The sequence below is a fragment of the Cygnus olor genome, chromosome 3, assembly GCF_009769625.2.
Source record: "Cygnus olor isolate bCygOlo1 chromosome 3, bCygOlo1.pri.v2, whole genome shotgun sequence".
NCBI classification, from domain to species: Eukaryota; Metazoa; Chordata; class Aves; order Anseriformes; family Anatidae; genus Cygnus; species Cygnus olor.
In genome coordinates this window covers 32,686,332-32,712,498 of record NC_049171.1, presented here as the reverse complement: position 1 = coordinate 32,712,498, position 26,167 = coordinate 32,686,332, and the positions used below count along the sequence as shown (strand labels likewise).

General features: G+C 39.4%; 2 protein-coding genes across 4 annotated transcripts; one reads left to right on the top strand and one right to left on the bottom strand.

The window, feature by feature from the left end:
* Positions 1-249: 249 nt before the first annotated feature.
* Positions 250-5,541, top strand: CGAS (cyclic GMP-AMP synthase; the record flags this gene model as incomplete). Its single annotated transcript, XM_040553385.1, has 5 exons — positions 250-531; positions 949-1,171; positions 1,759-2,004; positions 3,359-3,461; positions 5,099-5,541. Coding segments are annotated over 5 exons (1,197 nt in total), but the record flags the coding sequence as incomplete, so codon positions are not given.
* DDX43 (DEAD-box helicase 43) lies at positions 1,782-26,167 on the bottom strand. 3 transcript variants are annotated; one of them, XM_040553384.1, is made up of 17 exons: positions 25,816-26,165; positions 25,131-25,186; positions 24,616-24,733; positions 23,178-23,285; positions 22,555-22,636; positions 20,918-21,074; positions 20,723-20,841; positions 20,359-20,469; positions 18,949-19,090; positions 16,993-17,093; positions 16,296-16,383; positions 14,411-14,538; positions 12,850-12,959; positions 12,014-12,152; positions 11,151-11,238; positions 9,525-9,660; positions 1,782-1,919 (listed from the first exon to the last, which is right to left on the bottom strand). In XM_040553384.1, exons 1-16 carry the CDS (start codon positions 26,126-26,128, stop codon positions 9,547-9,549), a joined length of 1,974 nt encoding a protein of 657 aa, XP_040409318.1. In that variant the 5' UTR covers positions 26,129-26,165; the 3' UTR covers positions 1,782-1,919; positions 9,525-9,546. The 3 variants fall into 3 exon arrangements, 2 of the variants coding, with proteins under 2 accessions (XP_040409318.1, XP_040409317.1); XM_040553383.1 differs by lacking the exon at positions 1,782-1,919 and adding an exon at positions 7,769-9,198; XR_005818781.1 differs by lacking the exon at positions 1,782-1,919 and adding an exon at positions 11,876-11,925 and having other exon boundaries at positions 9,544-9,660; positions 25,816-26,167.

Sequence of the window (26,167 nt, the reverse complement as noted above, 5' to 3'; positions counted from 1 at the left end):
ACGGAACCCGGGGCGCGGATCATGGAGGGCGCGGGCGGCCGCGGAGAGCGCCGGCAGCGGTCGGTGCGGCGCAGGGGGATCGCCGGGCGCGGCTCCTTCGCCGGCGGCGAGCCGAGGGAGGGCGGCCCCGCTGCCACCGGGCGCGGCCGTGCCGCCGGGGCAGCCCCGGCCGGCGGGAGGCGGCCGGGGGGCTCCGCGGAGAGAGGAAGAGAAGCCGCCAGGGCAGCCCCGGCCGGCGGGAGGCGGCCGGGGGGCTCCGCGGAGAGAGGAGGAGAAGCCGCCAGGGCAGCCCCGGCCGGCAGGAGGCGGCCGGGGGGCTCCGCGGAGAGAGGCGGAGAAGCGGCGGCGGTGCCCCCCCTGAGGCTGCGGGGGGTGCTGTCGCAGCTCAGCCTGGGCCGGCGGGACGTGTCGGAGGCGTCGGGGCTGGTGAACCAGGTGGTATCGCACCTCATACAGGCCATCCGCGGCAGGGACGGCGGCTTCGGCTCCATCCGCAGGCTGGGCGCCGGCAGCTACTACGAGCGCCTCAAGGTGGGTGCGGGACGGCCGCGACCGCGGGGCTGGGCCCGACCGGCAGGGCCGGCCCCCCTCAGCACCGGGGGATGGCTTCCTAACGCAGCTCCAGGAATGGCAACGCGTATTATTTCCTCGTAGTTGGCTCCTGAGTGCAAAAGAGAGACCGCTGAGAACTCACCTGGCACTTAGAGCAGTTTAGGAATCCCAAAACTGTCTTAAAAACTCAGTAAGTTGAAAAAGGGCGTAACATCAGGACATTGCTGTTCTCCACAGCAATCCTGTAACGCCAATCCGCCAGAAATAAGCTCCTATTTCACACCAGACGTGGCAAACACACCAAGGCATTCCCAGGTAAAACCTCAGGTAGGGTAAAAGTCTAAAGAGAATAAAGCCTAAGTCACACATTTAATATGGTGTTCTCGTACTTTGCAGATATCTGAGCCAAATGAGTTTGATATCATGCTTGTAATGCCTGTCATGAGAATTCAGCTAGATGAGTGCGATGACACCGGAGCCTATTATTATCTAACGTTCAAAAGAAATCCAAAGGAAAAGTATTTGAACAAGTTTTTAGATGAAGATGGAAAATTATCAGCCATTAAAATGCGTACAGCACTAAGAAAAATTATTAAAGAAGAAGTAAAAAACATTAAGGGTAAGTCCTGAGTGAACAAGTTTCACACAGCAATGCAAAAAATGCAGTTGTATCTTAAGGTCTCTTGTCCCATGTGTAGCACTGCCTACAAAACCTATGTGTTTTGAACCTCTCTGCCCTATACAAAGGACTATTTGCTGAACTGGTAGCAAAATGAATTAAACTACCTCATTAGCTATTACTATTTCAAATCTGTCTGTAAGATGTATCCCCTTTTAGGGTGTTCTTTTTCTGAAAAGCCTTCTGCTATGTCATGGCCAAATCACTTCAGTCTAAATGTCTTCCATAGTGAAACAGTTCATTGGAAAGCATTGCTATGTCTACAGAAGACATCTCAAATAGAGTCAAAAATACTTTAAAAAAAAAAAAAAAGCAACATCTTCAGTTCAGGAGAAGTTTTCCTTATTTTGTAGATGGAGGCCTCAGCTGGCCTCCTTGATGTTTTAAAAATCCATATGCATTTCACAAATCCTATAGAATAAAGCACCTGAGACTTTTGACTGATTATAAATTCCTGTTCAGTGAACACCTTATCTTCAAAAGATGCTTCTTCTAACATGAAAAAAAAAATATATTTTTGTTACTAGATGTGGAAGTAACTGTGAAAAGAAGTAAGGTTGGAAGTCCTGCAATAACTCTACTGATCAAAAAGTCTTCAGCAGAAATATCAGTGGACATCATCTTGGCTTTGGAAGTTCAGCAGAGCTGGCCTCTCAGCACTCAGGATGGCCTCAACATTGAACGGTGGCTAGGAAGAAAAGTCAGGAGAGAGCTCAGAAATAAACCGATTTATTTAGTAGCCAAGCAAAACAAAAAAGAAAAGGTTCTAAGAGGTACTTCAAATACATACCATAAGCCTAAGTTAAGAAATATCTTCTCTACAACTTGATCGCTTATAAACGTCATAAAAAGGGTATCCAAATTCTGTTCAGTATTCTGCCATCAAGGTACACAGACCTTTAATTTATCCTGGATGTAGCCAGATCATCTTTGAAACCGCTCTTTAAAACATCAGATTTGTGACACTGCTTGTCCTGTGCTGAAATCTAAAGACAAAACTGCTTTGCAGACTGTACAGTAACAGATTCTAACAGTATTATATTAAATCTGTTAAATCAAATACAGGCATACGTATTTTCCCTGCTAGTGCTGTATTAAACAGCAACATCCACTCATTTATAAGGAAAATAAATTAAGGCGATTTCTAAAAAGACAGAGAACATCCCTGTAAAAGGCACTTAGAAGTTCTATACTTCTGCAGGAAGCAAACTATACTTTTTTAGCATGATACATTATTTCTCATTGAAATCTAATATGGCTGCAACATGACTGCTATTATTATTTTTTTTTTCCTAGAGGACTGTTACACCAAGCCTACATTAGTTTGCAGAAACATCTCAACTTGGCATTGTATTAAGAGAATTGATGTTTTCAACAAAAAGAGTTCTGGCAGCTTGGTATTTTTTTAAGTTAGGATACCTATCTTAACAGTGCCAAATAGCTCACCACTGCTTTACTGGGCTCTTTCTCATTGAAAATTAAATGCAAATAGTAATCAAACCAAACAGGTAGGGAAACATTGTAACTTAAGTGAGGAAGACAAAAACGAGTGTTGGTGTTTTAGAAATAAGGGGCTGAGCTGTACTGATCATTGTTTTCAGAAACATTACCAGAACAACAAAAATAAATGCTTTTCAACAGTTACCAGAGACAAGCTCAGAATTGGATTACTTGCACTAAGAAATTTAAACCAATCATCAAGATTTGTTTACTCAAAACCAAAATGGTTAAGCAATAAGGCCAATAATACAGAACAGAAATTGAGAGGTAGTAGATTTCTGTAAGTAGTGCAATTATTCCCCATATGATGTTCAACAAATGCCAGAAAGTTCAGAATCAAGCTTAATTTTAAAAACTGAAGCCAAATATCCTTGAGAATATAAAGAAAGGATCCAGGCAATTAACTAGGGCCTGTAACATTACAATTTTATTTGTATGGAGTGCTGGGGAATTGAGGAGTTAACTCATTTTAGTAACTGCTGAATTATTTTTTTTTAGGTGCAAAGAAATTGTTGATATTTTAAATTCAGTCAGTTTTAAATGTCTTTTTTTTTCTATTTTTTTTTTTCTAGTTATACCTATATTTACTGCTGTGTAATCATTTATCAATCTTGTACTCCACTTTAGGAAATACCTGGCGACTCTCTTTCTCACATATTGAAAAGGCCATGATGAACAACCATGGCAGCATAAAGACATGCTGTGAAACCGATGGAGCAAAATGTTGTAGGTTGGTATTTCACAGTAATATTTTACTTTAAGCTAGTTTGAGCCTTAATATTGCCCAGCACTGTTTCAGTTTAACATTTAAGAATTTGGTCTAGAAGTAATTATTCTTAACACGGTACAAGAATAAGAATTTTAAGCGTTAATTCTTGCATCACTGTTCTAGAGTAGTACAAGCTTGCAGGTACTCATTGAATGTCTGACTTGCATTTACTCAGGGAGAGATGGAAACAAATCACATTGCAGATTTATGTTCCAAATTTGCCTTTCAAAGCAAACAGATCTGACTTGCCAAGTAATCTTTCCTAAAGTCAGAAAAATTAGCTCAAAAATCTGATGAGACAGCTTTCTGAGCTTTGTAAGCAAATTACAGTTCATGGCAAGGCAATTTATTAGATGATGTTGAGAAAAGAACTGCTGAATGGGATCAGGATCAATAAATGTGATTTTTCACTCTAGTAAAATCTGGTTCACACATTTCTTTGAAGAGAAAAAAACTGCATCAGCTACAGAACCTACTTTATGGCAAAACCACTTCGTAGTTTACTTGATTTCATCCTGCACAGAATCAATAGTCACAAGAGAACTAATACAGAACTCCTTATCTTTGCTTTATAAGTAGTATCAGACATGCTATGTCCTTGCCTAGCAATGAATTGAACTACACCTCTTCAACTCACAGAGTACCACAGGAAGGCAGTGGTACTGCCTTCAGTGTAAATCCAAGCTCAAAGCGCAGCTTTAATCTTCAGCTGTGCTCCAAGCTCACGTTATACTGGTAGCAGTATCTGCAGCAGGGACACTACCATGCAAGCACAGTGCTACGATTCTATTATACTTCTAGGGTTATCCACCTTATTGCTGCACTTATTTTAAAATTTTATTGAAAATATTCCTTTAGAGTAAGAATATTTTTATTTAATAGAATTTTTATTTTATAGAATCATAGAATGGTTTGGGTTGGAAGGGATCTTAATGCATCTTATTCCAACTCCCCTGCCAGGGGCAGGGACACTTCCCACTAGACCAGGTTGCTCAAAGCCCCATCCAACCTGGCCTTGAACACCTCCAGGGATGGGGCATCCACAGCTTCTCTGGGCAACTTGTGCCAGGGCCTCACCACACTCATTGAAAATAATTTCTTTCCTGTATCTAATTTAAGTCTAGCCTCTCTGACCAACCCCAGCTCCCTCAGCCTGTCTTCGTAGGAGAGGTGCTCCAGCCCAGTGATCATCTTCGTGGCTCTCCTCTGGGCTCGTTCTAATACTTCCACGCCCTTTTTGTGCTGGGGGCCCCAGAGCTGAATGCAGCACTCCAGGTGGGGTCTCACAAGAGCAGAGCAGAGGGGGACAATCACCTCCGTTGACCTGCCGGCCATGCTGCTTTTGATGCAGCCCAGGATACGACTGGCCTTCTGGGCTGCAAGTGCCCACTGCCAGGTCGTGTCAAGCTTCTTACCAACCAACACCCCCAGGTCCTCCTCCTCAGGGCTGCTCTCAATCCATTCTCCACCCAGCCTGTATTTGTACTTGGAATGTGCTGGAATTTTCTTTCATAAATAATGTGCATTTAAATATCTAAAACAGACGTTTAGAACTGACTATGTAGAAGGTACCTAATAAGTTCTTATTTATTTAACAGGAAAGATTGTCTGAAACTTCTGAAGTATCTTCTAGAGAAACTTAAAATGAAACATGCAAAAGAATTAGAAAAATTTTGTTCCTATCATGTCAAAACTGCCTTTTTCCACTCGTGTGTCATTTGGCCAAATGACACAGATTGGCAGTACGAAAACCTGGAACACTGTTTTCAGAATTATCTAGGGTATTTTCTGCGTTGTTTGCAAGATTCTCAGCTGCCGCACTTTTTTATTCCCCAATACAACTTGCTCAGCCTGGATGACAAAGCAAGCAACAATTTCCTTTCCAGACAAATAGGCTATCAACTGAACAACGGATTCCCAATATTTCAGCAGGGATATTAAAAAAGTTATTTACAGTAATTACCTGAAAGCAAATCATGTAGATTTGCATATTGTAAAACATGTTTAACACCTAAAGCTACATCTCAGTAGTTTGATACTATTGAAAAACAAAAACAAACCCTTAAAAGAAACTGGAAATTTTAATTAATGTTTGATGGGGACAGTTATGAAGGTGACCTGACTGTAATGTGAAAAATCCTGACATATAATGACTGCTAAACAGAGGAGAAAACACCTGCCAGCTTGAGAACTTGACCTTCAGCCTAATAACAGCCTGGAACGAACGACATCCCGGAAGTGTGGCTGAATAGCTCATACCAGTCCCTCCTCGGTTACCGTTGTTACACCTGTACATACATTATGTATATTTATATTACATAGATGGGTGCATATATATGTACATTATACATATATATCCTACAAGAAACTGAGCTGCTTGAGCACGTATAGAGAAGAGCAATGAAGCTGGTGAAGGGACTGGAAGACAGGACTTCTGAGGGGAGACCTCATCACTCTACAACTACCTGAAAGAAGGTTGCAGTGAGGAGGGTGTTGGCTTCTTTTCTCAGGTGAGAGGGTCAGTTCTCTTCAATGTTTTTATAAATGATTTGGACACAGGACTTGCATGCACACTGAGTTTGCTGATGATGGAGGAGCTAGAAGGAGCTGTTGCTCCCTTGAGGATAGAGAGGCCTTGCAGAGAGATCTTGATTAGAGAGCTGGGCAATCGCCAACGACATGAAATTCAGTAAAAGCAAGTGCCAGATTTGGCACCTGGGACAGGGCAATCCTGGATATATCTGTTCTTTGCATAGAAGCTTCAAGGTTGGAAAAGACCTTCAAGATCACGTGGTCCAACCATCGCCCTATTGCCAATGTCACCCACTAAGCCATGTGCCTAAGCACCACGTCCAACCTTTCCTTAAACACCCCCCAGGGATGGTGACTCCACCACCTCCCTGGGCAACCCATCCCAATGCCTGACTGCTCTTTCTGAGAAAGAATGTCTCAGAATTTCCTATCTGAATCTCCCCAGCAGAACTTGAGGCCATTCCCTCTAGTCCTATCAGTAGTTACCGGTGAGAAGAGGCCCAGCTCCCCTACTTTCCTTTCAGGTAGTTGCAGAGAGCAATAAAGTCTCCCCTGAGCCTCCTCTTCTCCAGACTAAACCACCCCAGTTCCCTCAGCAAGTCCTCATAGGAGTTGCATTCCAGGCCCTTCACCAGCTTCGTAGCCCTTTGTAGCTGGGGAACGAGAGGCTGAAGAGCAGCCTCACAGAAAGGCAGCTAGGGGTTCTGGTTGATGGTATATATCACTCTGCTGCTGTAGTACTGACTTTCCTACCTCAAATTGCCTTTCTGCTTCTAATTGCTGCTACTGTTAATTGTTACTGTATCCTTAGTATTTGTGTCCTGGTTTCAGTTAGGACAGAGTTAATTTTCCTCCTAGTAGCTGGCAGGGTGCTATGTTTTGGATTAGAATGAGAAGAGCGCTGATAACATGCTGATGTTTTAATTGTTGTAGAGCAGTGCTTACACCAAGCCAAGGACTTTTCAGCCTCTCTCTGTCCTGCTAGCGAGCAGGCTAGGGATGCAGCAGAAGCTGGGAGGGGACAGACCCAGGACAGCTGACCCAAACTGGCCAAAGGGGTATTCCATACCATCTGACGTCATGCTGAACAATATATAGGGGTGGCTAGCCGGGGTGGAGGGGTGGCCGGCTGCTCGGGGATAGGCTGGGCATCGGTCAACGGGTGGTGAGCAATTGCATTGTGCATCACTTATTTCGTACACATTATTACTATTAATACTATTATTATTATTATTATTGTTGTTATTCTTTTCCCTGTCTTAATAAACTGTCTTTATCTCAACTCACAGGCTTCACTTTCCCGTTTCTCTCCCCCATCCCGGAGAGGGAGGGGGGAGGGTGAGCGAACGGCTGTGTGGTGTTTGACTGCCAGCCGGGCTAAACCACAACAATTTGTTACATATATATACAAACACTTGTGCCTCAGTAATAACTCTAATATATAGATGAATAAAAGCTCTTTCCCTTATTAATCATAGTATTATTGCTAGTAGTGATTTGCGTTAATTTATAATAAAGTAACAATCTTTAATAAACAAAGACTCAAGTCCTTGTGTGTCATGGAATCCTTCGAGCTCATTTTAACAGTCTCTACAGCTGCTGGCCAGCTAGTTCCCTCCCCCCCCTCTTTGATTGCAACTGTATTTATCTTCCCTATCCATATGCAGATTTCACCTGCAAACTATCAAGTTATACAAGGAACATATGTAAGAATTTGCAATAGCCAATTTCACAGGTGTAATTATGATCCCAAATATAAAGGCACCAATGACAGGATAGTTAAAAGTGAAAAATGACAATTTTATTTAAAATTAAAATCCATTGCAGAATATCCAGAATACACTCCTGCTTTCAAAAAGAGAAAAAAAGCTGAATTGTAAAAGTCACTGAAATTACTTTGACATAGAAGTGAACTACTTCTCCAGGTCAAATGGGTGTATGAAGAGCTTTGCAGAGGGCAATCACTGGCATTAGTGAGCAAAAAGAATACAGTATCAAAATCATATTACATTCCTGAAGTAACTCATCTTTCTGAGTCTTCAGAATTGCTTTGGGAATTAGCCTTTTCAATGGACTTTGGAAGGGAAGCAATCATTATCCAACACAGAAGTTATTGTGTCATTGAACATCTGTGTGGAGATTCTTGTAGAAAAAACATACCTTTTCAGTCCGTTATCAAGGAGGAAGAAGTCTTCCTGTAAAAGGTTTTCAAAACCAAAACGTAGCCTGAATCCGACACTCTCAGAGTTGGACAGAATTCAGCTCAGTTTTCTTATGTTAGGAAAAAAGGGACCATGACATTTCCTATTACTAGAATTGTGCAGATGATAAAATACACAGCATTTTAGAGTTGCCTTTTTTTTTTTTAAAAAAGTATGTAGTTTTTAAAAGAGCCAAGGAAAGTCTGTATTTTTACCCTACTTTTTAAAGGCAAAATACCTACAGGCTAAAGTAAAGCCCAGATTTCACATCAATTATTACCAAATAAAGAAGAGGAAAGGGAAGAAGAACTTTTAGAGAATAACCTTACTAAAACACTCATCTCGCTAGACTCAGTTTATTAATTTTCCAGTTACTCACATGACCTGAGTAAACACAAGTTCAGACCAAGTATCATTTGTACAGGAATAGCCCCTTCCAAGAAACTTCCAAAGAGTGAAAACATGCCCCATTACCCTTAACAGTAGTGGGGACAGAACCTGACATCCAAGCATAAAATACGAATCAACTTTATCTGAAAGGAAGCTGACCTTCAAAGGTGTATTTCCCTAAGATGCTCTTTATTGACTTTGTTAACATCACTGTAGTAAACCGTGCACTTCTTCCTTAACTAGACAATTACCCCCCAGAGTAGAAACACTGAAGCTGCTTTTTTCATCTAGTCATGAATACATGCTTCTTGTTATGCCCTCTTCCATTTGGAGGAAATACAGACTTCTCTAAAAAAAAAAAAAGCTTGAGACAAGTCTGAACAAAAATGACCTTTAGTGTTAGCTTGGAAATAAAATACTCACTTGGGCAAACATCAGTTACTGAAAACAGAGCAGTTTTCAAATAGTTATTCTCTGAAATACTTTTGCACGCCCTGCAGATGTGGCATATCAGTGTGAAAGTACAGTATTAAGTCAGACTGACAAACACTGCTTACATTCACTAACCCAGTTCTCTGAAAATAAAAGGAAAAAAGATTTTAGTAATACATAGTTAAATAACTAAACCCACAATATTTGATTTTAACCATTATATAATGACTTTAGAAGTTGTGCACATCACACAAGAAATAACTAACATTAACTTTCCCGAGATTGAAGTCAAAATAGTGTCAAAGCACAAAACTAGATTTGTTTGTATATAAATGTAACCCCATTTTTCTTTCCTAAGGCATTTTTAAAAAACACTATTTAAAATAGAACAGGTATAGAAAACTGAGAAAAGAAAATTCTAAATTCAAGTGCACAGATGCTAACGTTAACACGAACTATAATCACTTACTTTGTTTTGTACCTTCCACGGATTACAGTTGGTTTGGGGGTTTTCTTTGAGGTCTTCGTATATCCCGTTCCACGTCTTTTTCCATTTGAAATTTTTTGTATCTTTCTGCCATTGAAATAAGCTCATCAGGAACTACCTGATAAGAACATATCACAAGAGCAAGCTTAGCTTTAAGAAATTCTAAACTTTTAGACTTTAAAAATATGTAACTTATTTGTGTTCCTGAACTAGATTTTGTTATTTATCTGGCTTCTGCCACCTTTTTAGATTAGCTTTTCTGTAGAGATGCGTAGTTAAGAAGTCTTACGTGAGAATATACTGAAATATGCTGAAAAATAACCAGCAGTGTATGTGAATTTTCAGTATGCCAGCATCACCATATCTAATAGCAACCTATAAACAGCTAATTAAAACATTTGTGTTTTAGATAGAAATGCATCTTCTAGCAATGACGAACAGCTGAAAAACATTTTCAGTACCATTAATATATAATAGCATGCGTATTGCAAGTCATCCTTCTACAGTGGGGTTAGGGCTGGTGGAAAAGGGAAGAGCAACTGACATCATCCACCCAGACCTGGGCAAAGCATACGATGCTGTCACACGATAGCCTTGACTAATCAGAGAGGCATGGACCTGACGAATGGACCACTCGGTGGGTAAGGAATTGGCTGGACGGTCACACTGAAGAGTTGCGGTCAACAGCTCAACGTCCATGTGTCCAATGATGAGTGGTGCTCCTCGGGTATTCGGACTGGTGCTGTTTAACATCTTTGTTGTTGACATGGACAGTGGAATCAAGTACACCCTCAGCAAGTTTGTGGAGGACACCAAGTAGAGTAGTGTGGTTGATACGCTGGAGGGAAGGGATGTCATTCAGAGGGACCTGGACAGGCTTGAGAGGTGGGTCTGTGTGAACCTCGTGAGGTTCAACAAGGCCAAGGGCAAGATGCTGCATATAAGTCAGGGCAACCCCAAGCACAAATACAGGCTGGGCGGACAGTGGATTGAGAGCAGCCCTGAGGAGAAGGACCTGGGGGTGTTGATAATACGAAGGTCAACATGAGCTGGCAATGGGCGCTTGCAACCCAGAAAGCTGGCCAATATCCTGGACAGCGTAAAGAGAAGCGTGGTTCTTTTAAAAGTAGTCAAATTTACTCCTACTTCTCATACTACTTACAAACATCTACAAGAAATACAGCTTGGAATAGTAGACAGTTGCGATAACTGTACACGAGAAGCTGAAAAACAGTTAAGCTTCTTCTGATATTTATACTGTCAAACGAACACTGGTTTGCTTCTGGAACATGTGTCCAGAAGTGAAATAGAAATGGAATAAAATACTAAGGAATAAAATAAATCCTATTATCCTGCAGACTTTTATGGGTGCATATGATAGTAACTTTTTCTTTGGATCCAGAAGGTTGCTACTGAGTTTCCTGGCTCTTCTCTGAGAAATCTCTCTAGGGTAAAATCCAGGACAATAGATATTTAAGTATCTTTTTTTTTTTCCTCAAGACACTACAGACACTCATCAAGAAAAGTGTAAGAAGGCTATCACCGTGAATTGTTTCAGGTGGTAACCCAGAACCAATATAAATATTACTCAGTAAGGTTTTTTCTTACTTGGTTTGCTCTTTCTAGAATATCAATCAGTTCAGATGCAACCTTCCAATCTTTCTTCGTGACGAGTGTTATTGCCTCCCCAGTACGTCTAGACAAGGAACAAAGTAAATGTTGATGTTCAAAACAAGAGACACCTTTGCTGCTATTTTTTTTCTTACTGATATACAGTAAGAAATTCAACTGCAGGCAGTATTTACAAACTTTTAGGTTAAATTGGCTAGAGTATTTGCTACGCACATGACAAAGTAACTTTATAAAGGTCAAATATAGCAACTTAGATAAAATGTAGCAAAGGCACAACTAATTTAGGTATTACAGACAATAAATTTGGCATAAAGAACATATTTAAGAATGAAGAGACATGCATTAGGATCTTAATTAAAATATGTACACACACAAGGAAATGAATTGCATTTATTCCAGTCTGGGAAAGCAGCATTTGAAAGTCCTAATGATTAGCTAGGTATACCACCATGATAGGCTGAAAACTTGAAGTTGGCTGCCTAGGAAATTAAACAACTCAGCAGCTCCTGAAGACACAAACAAGGAAGATAATTTCAGAGTTTCTATACAGAAGGTGTTTTACACTTCTTTACACAAGTCTTCCCCACATTTAAATTAGTTTTCAAACATCTTTCAATCCCAACTACTTAATTGCAAAAACAAAATTGGAAACCTTTGTTTGCTTGAAGTTTAATGAACATATTTCAAAACATAAAACATACTTTGGTATATTCTGGAAGCTTCACTCGCCCATTCTACATCACTTGCAGCTCTAGAATTTAACAAGAGAAACATCTATGCAATGCATAAAATATTGACATCGATCAATAAGATATTACTGTTTTCTTGTAGACACTTACCCTGCTCTTCCAGTACGACCAACTCTATGAACATATTCTTCAATATTACGAGGGAAGTCAAAGTTAAAAACATGAGTAATATCATGCACATCAAGGCCCCGGGATGCTAAGTCTGTAGCTACCAGGATTCTGACTTTGCCTAAAGTAGAGCAGAAGAAAAATTTGATTTTATGGAATATACAAAAACACGCTCTAGTCTATTGGTTTCCTGGTGTATAATACTCCTGTTCTCAACATATAAAGGAAATATATACTTGGTGCACCTCACATTGCGCTGCTTCAATACTAGTTGGTAAGCAAGCACCAAAAATGTGAAATAGAAATACTAGTAAAATGACAAGTAGAACAACAAGGTGCAGGTAAACCAAAAAAATATGCCTAGCTGATATTACAAAAAAAAAACACAACAAAACAGAAGCCTTAACAACTATTTGTTTATCTGGCATCCTTATCACAGCACTATTCTTAGCTTTATTAGCATCTGATCACATAATCCCAAAGTATAATCGATCCTACTGGATCAAGAGAACTGAGAAACTCCATCTGACACTTAAATTTACAGTTATTTAGGCTAACATATTGAATTTACCGGAGACTTCAAAAAATAAGACTTAAATTATTTAACCCTTAAACATTTTAAATTTTATTGATGAGGAATCACTTTTTGCTTGCTGTTTTTTTGTGCCAGATTAACAAAGTAACCATATACCCTTCAGAGCTCTAGTCTTTTCATTTCTGTAGTGAAGAGACAGTGCACTAAAAAAAAAAAAAGATTCTGCACATGATAAACTTTAAAAGTACTGGCTTGTTTAGCCCAAGTTTAGGTATAAGCCTACCTTTCTTGAAGTCATCTAAAGCCTGTTCTCGATCACACTGCTCTCTGTTACCATGAAGAGACTGTACTGGAATTCCCTGGAGACCAAAGTCACTTGCTAAGTCATCAGCTCTAAGATGAAATAAAACAATGGTTCTTTTGAAAGCATGCAGCATCTAGATTGATAACAAAGGTAACAATTTGCCAACAACATCTAAATGTGTAAGACAGGACAAAAGCCTACCTAAATCAGGTGACAATATTATAGAACAGCATGGAAAGAAACACAAAGTATTCCCAACCAAGGTTTTTATTCCTTTATATGCCTTTATTTCAAGCCCTCTCTCTGCCTTTCTTACCAGAAGAGACCTTCAATGGAAGCACTGAATCTGGAAAGCAAAGACAGACCTATGCAGCCAAAAAGTCTCAGCCAGGATATCGCTCAACTACACTATTAAGGTACAGAAGATGTCACCAGGTACGATGTGCCTTGTATGTACAATGAACAAACTGAAATATAAAAAAAAATCACTCTGTAGTTACTTCAAGGAAGAACTTTCCAATTTTACATAAATCCACCATGACTGCAATGCATACAAGTATTCACTTAAGTTTTTATGATTGCTGAAATGCAGTACTTCAGCAGCTAGACTTTTTTTCCTACCACATCAGCTAATCCTCTCCCATAAAGAATGTCTTAACAAGCAAAGACTTCCTTAGATTTTTTCCTTTTTCATCAGTAAAGTATCTCAGATGTGTTTCTGATTTTAGAAAAAAAGTAAAACCTGTTCATCAGTACAGTTTTAGTCAGAAGTCTGAAGCCCTTCTAGACACCTGTCAAAGTTTACTTACATGCTTAACAGCTAGAAGAGCAAAACTTACCACCTGGAAGCAAGAATCAGAAGTTGCCCACACTGAATGTTCAAGAGAATCTTTCATGTAAAAGCTTAGATCTATTCAGAGGAAAACCTTCCACAAAAGCCCCTAAGGGTAGTAGTTGCTGTCAGGCCTGGAACCTTCCAGTTACACAAACAAACCAAACAGTGATGGGCAAGAGCTGTTTTAACAACTAATTTTTCCTGAGAAAAAGCATTTTGGCTTTAGGTTCTGCTCCACATCTGCAGCAAAAACTTTCTTAAGGAACAAAAAAAGAAAAATTACAAGCATGATACAGTAAAATTAGATCCAGCTCTTCAAGAAATGGGAGGATACCAAACTACGAAGTTTTATCTCACTTTCTTGTATCAAAAGAAACAGAAAGGGATTTTTGCATCATTCACCAGAAAGGCTCAGGTATGGTACAATGACAAATAGGTCTTGTCTGCACCAGCTACATATGCAATTAAACATCAAGTCATACTGACATGTCACTAAAAACCTTAACATCTACTTCAAACGTGAAATTTAGATTTCCCACCACCACTATTAATATTAAAAAGGGTAAGAAGTACTAGTCAAAACAGTCTGGAGGAATAAACGTTACCAGCACACTACTGACAAGAGCTGTTACACTTGATAATCATCTGAACTAAGAACACCTCTGGTAGGAAAGAAAAAAGTAATACAGGGAAATAATTACATACGTGAGTTTCTTTCCCACAAAAATGATGACCTTATCTTTTGGTTTCATTGAGTCAATGAAGCTTTTCATGAAAGCTCTCTTCTCCTCCTCAGTGGTAACAACAACTCTCTGTTCTATTGTATTTACTGCCTGTTAAACAACAGGAAGGATTTTACTTATAAACACATTTGAAAAGTATATTTTATTCCCATATAATAAAACTAGCAATATGACAACAAAACTTTTTAAAAACTAGAATGCGTATCAGTTTGGAATTCAAATGATGCAAATTTTTGTTTCTTTGTTGCGTAAAATAATAAAACTGATCTCTAAGCAGTTTTATCAAATTGTTGCAAAGATTCAGAGGGTACAGATCAGCAGACTAGTTAAGTGAAGTAAGTATTCCTAACATTAGCGAAGAGCAGATTGAAGCAGGTTTTTTTTTAATTAATAATTTGAATATATGTTAAGTCAGTCCAGAGCAGGTTGGAACAACTGTCATCTTGAAATCAAGAAGCTTTTAAAGAAGGTTCTGTCAACTATTTGTGGTGATCAATACTGACAATTCTTCCAACTACAACTTTTTAATAAAAGCTTTACTCCATTGAAGGTTACCATAGAATATCTGATGTATACTACGTGCGAGGAAACGGCACGAGGCCATATCAAGAGAGGTTCAGATTGGCTATTAGGAAACGAGGGGGTGGTTGGACACTGGAATGGGCTCCCCAAGGAAGTGGGGACAATGCCAAGCGTGCCAGAGTTCAAGAAGTGCTTGGATAACTCTCTCAGACAGATGGTTTCTTTTTTGGGTGGTCCTGTATAGAGTCCAGTGTTGAACCTAAAGAGCCTTTTGGGTCCCTTCCAACTTGGGATATTCTATAATTCTATTTAAGTGGCATAAAGGTCTGGACATTCTTGTGGCACTGCATCATAAAATGGTGGCAAGAATTGATGAATCAATCCACTAAAAAAAGACTCCACATGGGAAACCTCCCCCCCTCCACCCCTTCAGAAGTCACCTCTTCAGCTGAGGAGACTCCCTATGAAAGAGATGTCATTAGACAAGAGCTGCAACAGCTGTTATCTGTCAGATGACAATCCTGTCTTTGACGAGTAATGCCCTTTGACAAAAGCATAGTTCCCAACAGAACAGATGAAAAGTACATTTTCCTCTTGTCTAAAAGCATACTGGATATTGTTTTTTTCATTGCCCATGGCTAAAAAGTGGAACTGAAAATGAAACTTTTGTAATTTAAAAACCAAACAAATCTCTGTGCCAGGATGTAGGAGATCTTGGAACAAGTAACATTTCTGTAAATTCTGCTTAAGAACTGCTTAAGTCAACTATTGGTAGCTGCACAAGCACGACTAGCATACATCTACATCTATACATTTCAGGTTTTGCAAAGACAGTTCTTACTGAAACGAATATATTTTTGCCCTAGACAAGTGGCCTCCAGGGGTTTAATACAGAGCTTCTACTCTCTTTGAGAAAGCAGTTGAGAGACAGATCTGGATAAGGATCTGTACACGTGAGAAGAAAGACCTTCAGAGGGAGAAGTAAGGAACATGAATTTGCTGAACGGAAAAGACAGCTGCAAAAACAAGGGTTCAGGCAAAAACATGAGGCACTGCAAAATACAATTTTCAAATGCAACAAGTATTTGACTGATCTTTATTCCCTGTAATTTCTACTGAAAGTCTAGGACTTCTAGATCTTGTTATGGAAACAGTTTTTTTTTTTTAAAAGGTTCTTTCTAAACTTTTAATGAAGCTTTAAAAGAATGATTTTTAAGTTTGGATTGATTTTAAGGTTTTATGCGTTTACTTACATATAGTTACAAGTAAAAAAAAATCCTTGTTTAACTGTAATTTCTTCAAAACAAAAGAACAAGAAAACTTACAGCTAAGTCAAGAGTGCCAACGTATACAATCATAGGATTTTTCAAATAGGATTTTGCTAGGCGACGAACACCATCAGGCCAAGTAGCACTAAATGGGAAGATGACAAAATGTTAGAATACAGTGCAAAGTCTTCTCCAATTTGTTAATTTCATCACTCCTCTTTTCTTATATACCAGTGAAACATTTGATTATACTGTAACAGTAGTGAGCTCACACAGCATTTAGAAATCACTTTAAGATGTTAATAGTAAATAATCTGCTTTCAAGGTAACTTCCTAAATTAAAAGTATGGGTAGCAGTTATGTAGCCTTCCTAATGAAGCCAAAAGTGAGTTTAGTAGTTCAATGATTTCTAATTAGCAAGCTTTTAGACTTTCTCTCTGAAACAGTAGCTCTATTTCAAAATACTCATGATAACAGCATTCCCTCGCCACCTTCCTTTTTGGATAGTTCATTTTTGGGAAGAACACAGTTGTTTCTACAGTTGATGTAAAACAGCAGTAAGAGAAGAAGAAATGTAAGTCAAGTTGTCAAAAGATTCATTAGCACCAAATACACAGTTAGGAAAAAAAATGATACCATTCTCTTGGTACATTAATAAAATTTTTAATAAAACTGACTTTTTTTCCCAAAGTAAACTTAAAGTTATTGAACAAATTGAGGTGTTCAAGTATTAAGTACTACTATGTTTACATACCTTGTCATAACGGTTTGTCTGTCAGGCCGCACGTCTATTAGGATCTTCATTATCTGAGGTTCAAATCCCATATCCAACATTCTGTCAGCCTCGTCTAAAACCTGCTTAGAACAAGGCGTTTAGGTCTAGTTCCTTAGATAACGTTTCAGCAAGACATTTTATAAGAGATAATTTTACTGGTAACTGTTTTAATTTCAGAATCCACTCTAATTCATTGCAAAGCCTGTTCTTGTTTCATCTCTTCAGTTTTCTTTAAATCTTTTCCATTTCATTTGCAGGCAGAACAAGAATAATCTGTATCACCTTTAAGAATACTCAAAGCCAACGAAGAAGGGACCATGCTTTAAGTTTTTTTTTTTTTTAAATTATTTTTAAAACACTGATTTTGGGGGGGGAATAAAACAACTAAAATTACTGAAAAAAGAATACCAACTTATAATTAATATGGCAAAACAGAATGGAATCATCAAGGGAAATATGCACTATGAACAAGCAAGAGAACATATGACATTTCCCAGAATTTCTTCAGAAATCACAAGAAACCAGCAACCTGATTGAGTTACTAAAAATCTGAGTCAACATTTGAACTAACTTGTTTCTGTCAGGCAAGATGACAAAATTCTCATACTTCCAGTTCACCTTGTGTACTGCGTATATCCAAATATAATTAATTCTAACTATCTCTGAAAACGGGGAAAAAACAACACCAAAACAGACAAGATGTACACCAAAAGTTATAGCTATAACCCAGTCTCTGGCCCTCGAAGTCCTTTGGGAAACAATTACATCACACCAGCAAATGCCCAGTCCACATGGGGAACATTCGGAAAGCTCATCAATATCTTTAAATACAAATCATAAATAAAGCTCTTTAAAAAAGAGCATTCTTCATCCAAGACGTTTTCATCTAAGGTGTTAACTTGGAAATCTAATATTCCTCTCTTTTATCTGAAATAAGGCTGCAAGTTTACATTATTTGTTGGCTAAGAATTGGCAATGAAACTGCTGAAACAGAAGACATATATTAGAAAGTACAAGAAGATACAAAGTAAAATATTAGGTAACAGTCAAAAAAGAGCATTTTCAAAGGGGACCTAAAGAAGCAGAGCATTTCCAGAAAGGGAAAGGCATGACATATTAACCACTTTTCAAAATATGGTCCTTGTTTCAATCTGCTGAAAATACGCAACTGCTAGTGGTATAACAACAAATGGTTTCTTCTGCTTTACGTCATACTTTACAGCTTGATACTTGTTTTTCTTAGTATCATACTATAGTGTATCGTGCACATATTGAAGCATCTGATTTCAGTCTCACACTCCGTGCTTTGCAAAGCAGTGTGTTGTAGTTTGGCTACACTTTCCCTTGGTATAGAAAGATTACAAATGTTCTGTAGTATTGAGAGCAGGTTTTCAGGCCTTGTTTCCTCCTGCTTATCAATTGCGTGTCACAAAGCAAGAATGTAATGAAAAGGATCTGTAACAACATTAGCATGGCTGTTTTCCCACTAAGATCAAAAGTGGGTCACCCAAACACTCAGGTATCAGTTTGTGACACTGGCTCTTGCCACACAAGTTCTAAGAACTTAAGTCATTAGCATTGTTTAGAAGAAAAGTAAAAAGACAACTCAGTGAAGGCATTTCATCTATTAATAACTGATCTTTGTAAGATGAACTCTGAAATGGCCAACATGATTTATGAAGCAATAATTTATCATCTTTAAAATGCTTACTGTGCTAGAAGCCTTTTTTTCCCCCTCTAGAGAATATCCCATGTCTACAACATATCCCATTTCTACAACACAATCACATTGAGCATGAACCACCCCTCCAAAACCGATCTCAGTGTTTTAACTAAGATCCAGAACATTTAAAGGAAGCTAAAATAAACCCTGAATTCACACTAAATCAACCATTTCCCAGCTGGTGCATTACTTATTCTGTATCAGCTACTTGCCAAGTACGTTATGCTCTTCAAATTTATGAAGTTGTTCATTTGAAGATCATTCAGTCTCCCAGGAGTAGCAATGACAATATCCACACCTTTGGTAACCGTGTTTATCTGTCCTTTACGGTCCCCGCCACCATATATGCAAATACTAAAAAACAAAATGATTTACAGAAGTAGAGTATTAAGGTTCAACTGAATCTCTCTCAAATAAGTACCACAACATTGCTTCGTATTACAAAAGTATTATCTCATTATCAAAATGAAGGAATACAATAGGTGTGATGGACAGATTCACCATAAATAACGGGTTCAACATTGAATGATCCCACCTCAAACGCACAGCAACAGCTTTCTGCTGCAACTGTAGTAGAGGGAATCGTGAAAGGAAGAAAAGATGGCTACTAAGCTACATTTTGGGTTGATCTTAAAATATCCACGCCAAAAACAGATGAGTGTTAGAAAAGGATGCACTATTTTCTAACGAATACCTTCAGAAGTCTTGTGTTTTGCTGTTAAACCAATCAGTGCATTCAGTAAGGTTTTAGGCTCACACAGAAACTTAACACATTCTGTTAAGCTTTTTTCGGGAGGAAGGAAGCAGAATACATGCTTCTATATTTGATGGCTACAAGACTGAATGCTGTACCAGGCTATCAGTGAACCCCAGAAGCAGGTTTCAGAATATAGCAATGTCTGTTTAATAGCTTAAATGAAGACAAGCAGGTTTGTGGATGAAACCAGACTAGGGAAGCAGTTAACGTGCTACAGGGAAGGGCAGTTATTTAGAAGGACAACTAAAGGCTGGAAAATTGGGCTGACAGGAATCTCATGAAGTTTAAGAAAAGCTAAGATGGGGGCGGAAGAACCCCATGGCTGAGGGCCCACATGCTGGAAGATAACTCTGCAGAAAAGACTTGGGTGGGCAAGGAACTGAACAATTGGCAGCATAACCCTAGAGTAAAGAAAGCCAGCTGTGTACTACAGAGAAGGAAGCCAGCAGCTTGAGAGAACTCATCATTCCCCTTTATTTGGTACTCATGAGACCACACCTCCAGCACCGTACCCAGTTTTTGTATCCCTGCCTCAATTACAAGAAAGACATCCAGACTGAAGCAAGTCCAGCAGGCTGCTACCAAAATGGTCAAAAGGTTGGAGGTGCATGATGACATGCCACAGCCAGACACTGCTCAGCTGTCCATATGCAAAGGACAAGATGCAATGAAGTTGCAACACAAAACAACAGTATATTTAAGATTTTCATCATGAGAGTAGCCAAACAGGCATCCTAGAAACTGAGAAAATATGAACTATTCATTTAGCACCCTTCCCTGACTTTCCTTAACAAATGCAATTATTTTAGGAGGTGAAATAAGCCCCAAGTGATAAAAAAGTTACTTAAGTAAGAAGGAAGGTTACCTTTTAATTCCTTTGTATGTGTACTTCAAACACTCTGCCTCTACTTGAAGTGCTAGCTCTCGAGTGGGAGCTAGGACTAACATTCCCGGCCCTCCACGCTGATCTTTGGATCTGCAACAAAGCATCTTTAGAATGTGGGTGTATGAGACTAGACAATATCTGTCACATCTGACATCAAAATTTTTTAAATAATGTTCTCAAAACTTTCAGTACACAGCTGCATCCTGTCATTGTGACATAACGGAGTTTATGTTTTAAATCTGGTATGTTTTCCAACAAGTTTCTTATTTTTTACTAGATAGCCATCATTTCAGAAAAAGAAGTATCCACAAACAAACAACTCAGACGTGTGAATGGTCCTTACATTGGTTGTGAATCCAAATGAATGAATCCAGGCATTAAGTAAGCTAATGTCTTCCCGGTACCGGTCTGTGCTATGCCAATAAGATCAATTCCTTGGAGTATGATTGGCCATGCCTGGGACTAACATAAAACAACAAATACTTAGATGTATTTTTCTCTTAAGGTTCAGTTAGCATCATCAAAATTGAACAAGTACCTGAATTGGCGTAGGTTTCTGAAAACCAGTTTTTCTTATATTAGCCATGATATCAGGATAATCCTCAAATACATCTTCAAATTTACAAACAGGATTGGGAACGCAACGCTTTTTGCCTTCTTTTAAGTCATCACACATTATGTTATTATTTTCTTTCCTGTATAAAATTAGAGAAGTGCAATAGCTTTAAAATCCATCTGTAGAAGCAAAGCTAACACAAAAGACTCTGCCTTTCTGACATTTTTTCCTAAAATGCCTGGAACATTGAGTAAATGCTTTATGTTGCATATAACTGTTCTTTTAACTTTCAAGAAAGCCTCACTACAGAAAAACCTCTCCTGTAGGACTCGTGGTTAGTCCATGAGTTATCGTCATAGTTACTCTTTCTTAAGTGTGAATGATTTGAAGCTATGTATGGATATTAACACGGGCTGCAGCCTGGTCATACCAGACCTGTTATACTGTATTACAAGTTAAGAGCTGTTACGAGTTCTTAAACCCAAAGACAACTCATAGGAATGGGTTGAGCTTCTTTGTCAGAACCCTATATTCTGGCTCAAGCCTTCCTGATATACTTTCAGAGCAGCTCCCTGGGTGCTCTAGAAAATAAAAACGAAATGGGTTAGTAAAAAGGTGCTCAGTAAGACAACATCCAAAAAGAGCACTCAAAAAGCTACATACAAAATAGTTTTGAGGTCCCCACCCAATTAAGGTGTAAATATCTATCAGTATTGTATCTTCGTTCCAGCCCTCTTCTGAAGATTCCAATCTGCAAGTTTTACTTCAAGGTGTGAGTAGGTTCAGAAAGAATGAGTAATTCAAGTTCTGATGTTCGCAGAGATACACTTTTTCAATGCCTTTGTTTCTTAAGTTAATGGGTTAGATGAAAAACGTTCCTTTGTTTATAACACAAGTGCTATTCCTCAGTGCATATTCTGAACCTATGTTCTGTTGCTCCTGACAGTAACACTTAAGGAAACAGGTGTCAATTCGCTCATTGTAAAAAAGGTTTCTCCAGGAGGCACGCAAGAGGAAAAACAGATGCCATGCAAAAACAATGAAAGGTGCTTCAAGTTAATATGAATCAAAAGACATTCACCAGCTTTATTAGAACTACTAAGAAGCTCTGAAACTACTACCAGGGCCCGATCAGAATCACTGGAAATCGATGATCTGCTTTTCTATGTACTTGTAAAGACAAGATAGACAGAAAAAACAACAGTAATCAATGTTGAAATTTCTTTTGAAGATGGTAAAATGTATGGAAAAAAAGTGGAAGCCAAGTGGTATTTATCACATGAATAAGACAATTTGGAAGAACCTAGAAAACTTGAATAAGCTGTCTCATGAAACGCAAACAAACACCTAAAAGACAATGAACGGTCTCGATTGTTACCACCCTCTGAAAGTTAACCAGATAAAACACTTCAGAGAAACGGTCAATCCCTAAAGTTAAGGTATTATTAGTTGCTTGGAAAAATATCTGCTAGTTATTGTTTAATTCCTAATAGTTCCTAAGAGTTAAATTACTACCAGACACTAACACTAAAAATTGTCTCAGTATTTCACCACCCACTCTATAGGTTTTATACCTTAAGTAGTTCGCCAAGTGCGATTCCCTACAGAAGTGATCTTACCGCCACAGTTCCACTTCTTCTCGTGACATAGATGCAGTCCTCAATGATTCTTTGTAGAAGTTTTTCTCAATTGGAGGCAAGTCTTAAGCAATCACAAGAAAGTAAACTTAAAAGTCAGTAAAAAATGCTGCACATTTAGGGTAAATCTGTCAAAGCTTAAGATGAAAATCCCAAATCCAAATACTCTATGCCTTTTACTAGAAGACTAGTCAAAAACAGTGGTAGACCATGGTCATTCAAGCAAAACTGAAGGCGAACAGAAATCCTTAAATACCTGCAGAAGCACCACTTCCCTATGTTTCAAGCTCTAAAATAATTTCTACTAATATACATAGTATTTTTAACACTTTTCAGATTTTTCCTACAATCAACTACAAAACTACAACACTCTGAAAGGCTGAAGTAAAAAAATATAAATTTAGTAGTAACTGGAGACTCCTCACACAGTGACTAGTGTCCTCCATGACTGTTCCAAAAAATGCTGACATGGTCACTTCACTGCAAATACTTAACTAATTTGGACGCTGAAAAATCCAGTTACTTCCAGCAAATATTTAAAATATCTGCACATTCAACACATCTATCACATGTAAACAAGCAAAGATCAAAATTTTAAAACTAACCTGCCCACTTCATAGCCTCATATTTAGCTCTGTTTTCTCGAAGAGAGGCCCAGTTAATCACTGCTTTTTTTGGTGAATTTTCAGGCTGGATAACATCCAAGGTTTTTCCTGTAGAGTTAGTATCAAAACACTGCTGTTTGATGCAATCTATTGGATCTACGCAATCTTTTGATCTGTGCAATCGAAAAACAAACAGACCTTTTCTTTCTGTATTACAAGACCTCTTATGTGATTTTGAATAGACACAAAGCACTTAAAGAGAGCTCTTCCTTAGGCCTTGGACTGAAGCACTGACAGAAGAACCTGTACAAATACACTTCAGGTAAGAAGAGAAGCATTACTTTAAGTAGCTAAAGATGTTGAAAAGACAGGTTCCAAAATGCTGCTTCTGCAGCTATAAAGAAAACTTGTTGAGCAGTGGACTTTTGAAAAGCACAAACCAGGCAGATGATATGCAAACAGTTATTTTCAACAGCTATAAGAGCAAGTTTTACTTCTAAAGCATCCAATGTCACCAAGATAAAGCTTCAGTATAATTACACGCTATGTCCCTTTTTTGATGAGGTCTACGACTCTTGAGAATTTTTATACTGGAGATATAAATGGCAACACAATTTGTGGAAAAGCAGGAAATATAGGGGAAAACACCACAGCCACACACAGAGGAAGTATTATGTAATCCCAGCCTCTTGAAAGAAACATGCTGGTCTACCCCTGGGGCACTCACAACTACTCCATTCTTTATTCTAATGCTGGAGCATAATTCTCAGATCTTTTCTTCCTCATCTGTGCCTCAGAGCAACCACTCTGGGTGTGGTTCTTGCCCCTGAGGGCTTACTGTACAGTTAAGCAAGACAAATACCAGTAACTGAATCAATAACTCAAAATACAGTCATTACAGTATTACGGTCATCCACGTAACAGACTAACGGCTAGTAAAATGAGGCATGATGTGCAACATTAAACCTTAAATGCTCACTTCCCATGAAAGGGGTAACAAGTCAGCCTCACACTGCAATCGGTATGTTTGCTTTACAGCCTATGTTTATAAAAGCTTACTGAATTTCATCACTGCACAGCTACTACATTAGAACTTACACTAGAACAAATATCTGGATTTTGGGGGGGCTTGAACTTGTGATGCAAGAAACCAAGCAATATAACATTTATTAGAATTGCTGGAAATGCCCAGGAACAGATATTCACAGAAGTCCATCAGTTCGAGGAGTGAAACTGCTCACAGTCCCTGACATCTGTTCTAAAAAGGTGGTATACCATTATCCAAGATCAAGGTTAAAATCCTTTTACTTTGGTAAAATACTAACAACATAAAAAACACACACACAAAACCAAACTACAAATACATGGAAAGACAACCTATACTCTTATTTTCCCCCTCCCCCCCCCATAACAGACTTCTTACATTTCTCAGTCCCACCTCTAGTGTTGTTTTGTCCACAGTTTGCGACTGCACAATCAATCAACGTCTTGGCTTTATTTTGCACAGCAGCACTGCCAAAGATCTTCACTTCAGCTTCCAAGGCTCCCTTTACAACCTGAGTTCGTAAAACCTCATTGAGTTTTTAATACTTTAAGGACAGGCATTACATAAAAATACATACTGAAAACAATCTTTGATTTTTTTTTTTTAATTAAACTTCTCTTCCCAGGAAAAGCTCTTTAATTCCCTTTTAAAAAGAGAAGAAAACCTGCATACTTCAGGGAAAACAAAAACAAAAAACAACATGCAAACATAAAGACAGTAAACTTCTCCTACTTTCACAGTCAAGTTACTCTCTCAATTCATCCTCCTTTTTACCTGTTCTCATAAAAGCAATTATTAGGGAACTGCAACATCTTTCAACCTCCTATAGAAACTCCGGTTTACACTGAAGCAAAAGCAAGTATTTCCCTGATAGAACCCTGGCCTGAATGATACACAGCAAACTATACCTGTATCCTAGAACCCGAAGAGTCCTCAAGCTCTCTTATTTTAGTTCCTCCTCGACCTGTTACAAAAAAAAAAAAAAAAAACTCTAATATCTGCAATGCAAGCCACACTGTCAAAACTAAGTTCTAACTGTAAGTATTCTGTTTTTGACCAAAACCCAAAAATCTTTGTAAGACAGCAGACAATCATAAATAGAAGATCTTATGATACAGAACTGGTAGGAAAAAGACAGGCTGCTTTTTTTGTCAGTCAACTGCAAGACACAGGAAAACAAAAGCATGTCAAATGAAGAGAGAAAGCAGCAAAATCAGCTCAAGAATGAGCCACACTAACATTGCTCCACACTAACAGAAAGGGGTTTCATCCTACTTATGATCTGCTGGCTGAAAGAAATGAGCATCAACCCAACCTGTTTAGGGTGAAAAACCTCAGCTCTCCTGAGTGAGTGAAGAACTCCCTGATTCAGCCCTTACCCCACACAAGCATCCCATTGTGTCCATGGGAGACAGATGCCAGGGGCCGCAGCGTCCTGTGGCCCTTCTCGGGCAGAGAACACGGCAGACAGCAACGTTTAGGGCTGCCCACACCAACAATCCCCTCCACACTCCACAGCCGGACCTCCCCTCCTCCCCACCCACCTACCTGGACGCCCCAAGCCCCCCGGGGCCGGCGTGCGGCCGTTATTACCTATCAGCGCCCCGACCTGGGCGTTGCTGATGAAGAAGCAGAGGGGCGGCGTGCCAGCCCGAGGCCTGCCGCTGGCGGCTCCCTGCAGGCGCCACCGCGCCGCCTGCCCGGCGCCTCGGGAGCTTCCCGCATCTCGAGGCTCCCACTCCTCTCCCCCAGCCCTGGCTGCCACCTCAGAGCTCCTTCGTCCCCCTGCGCCCTCCACAGAGGCGCGGGAGTGCGCCGGCGGCTGCCTCGGGGGCGCGGCGTCAACCGCACAAAATGGCGGCGGCTGTAGCGCCTCCTCGTCGCTGCTCTCCTCCCAGTCCGACATGGCGGCGCTCCCGGCGACCCCCTCGGCACGCGTGGCGGG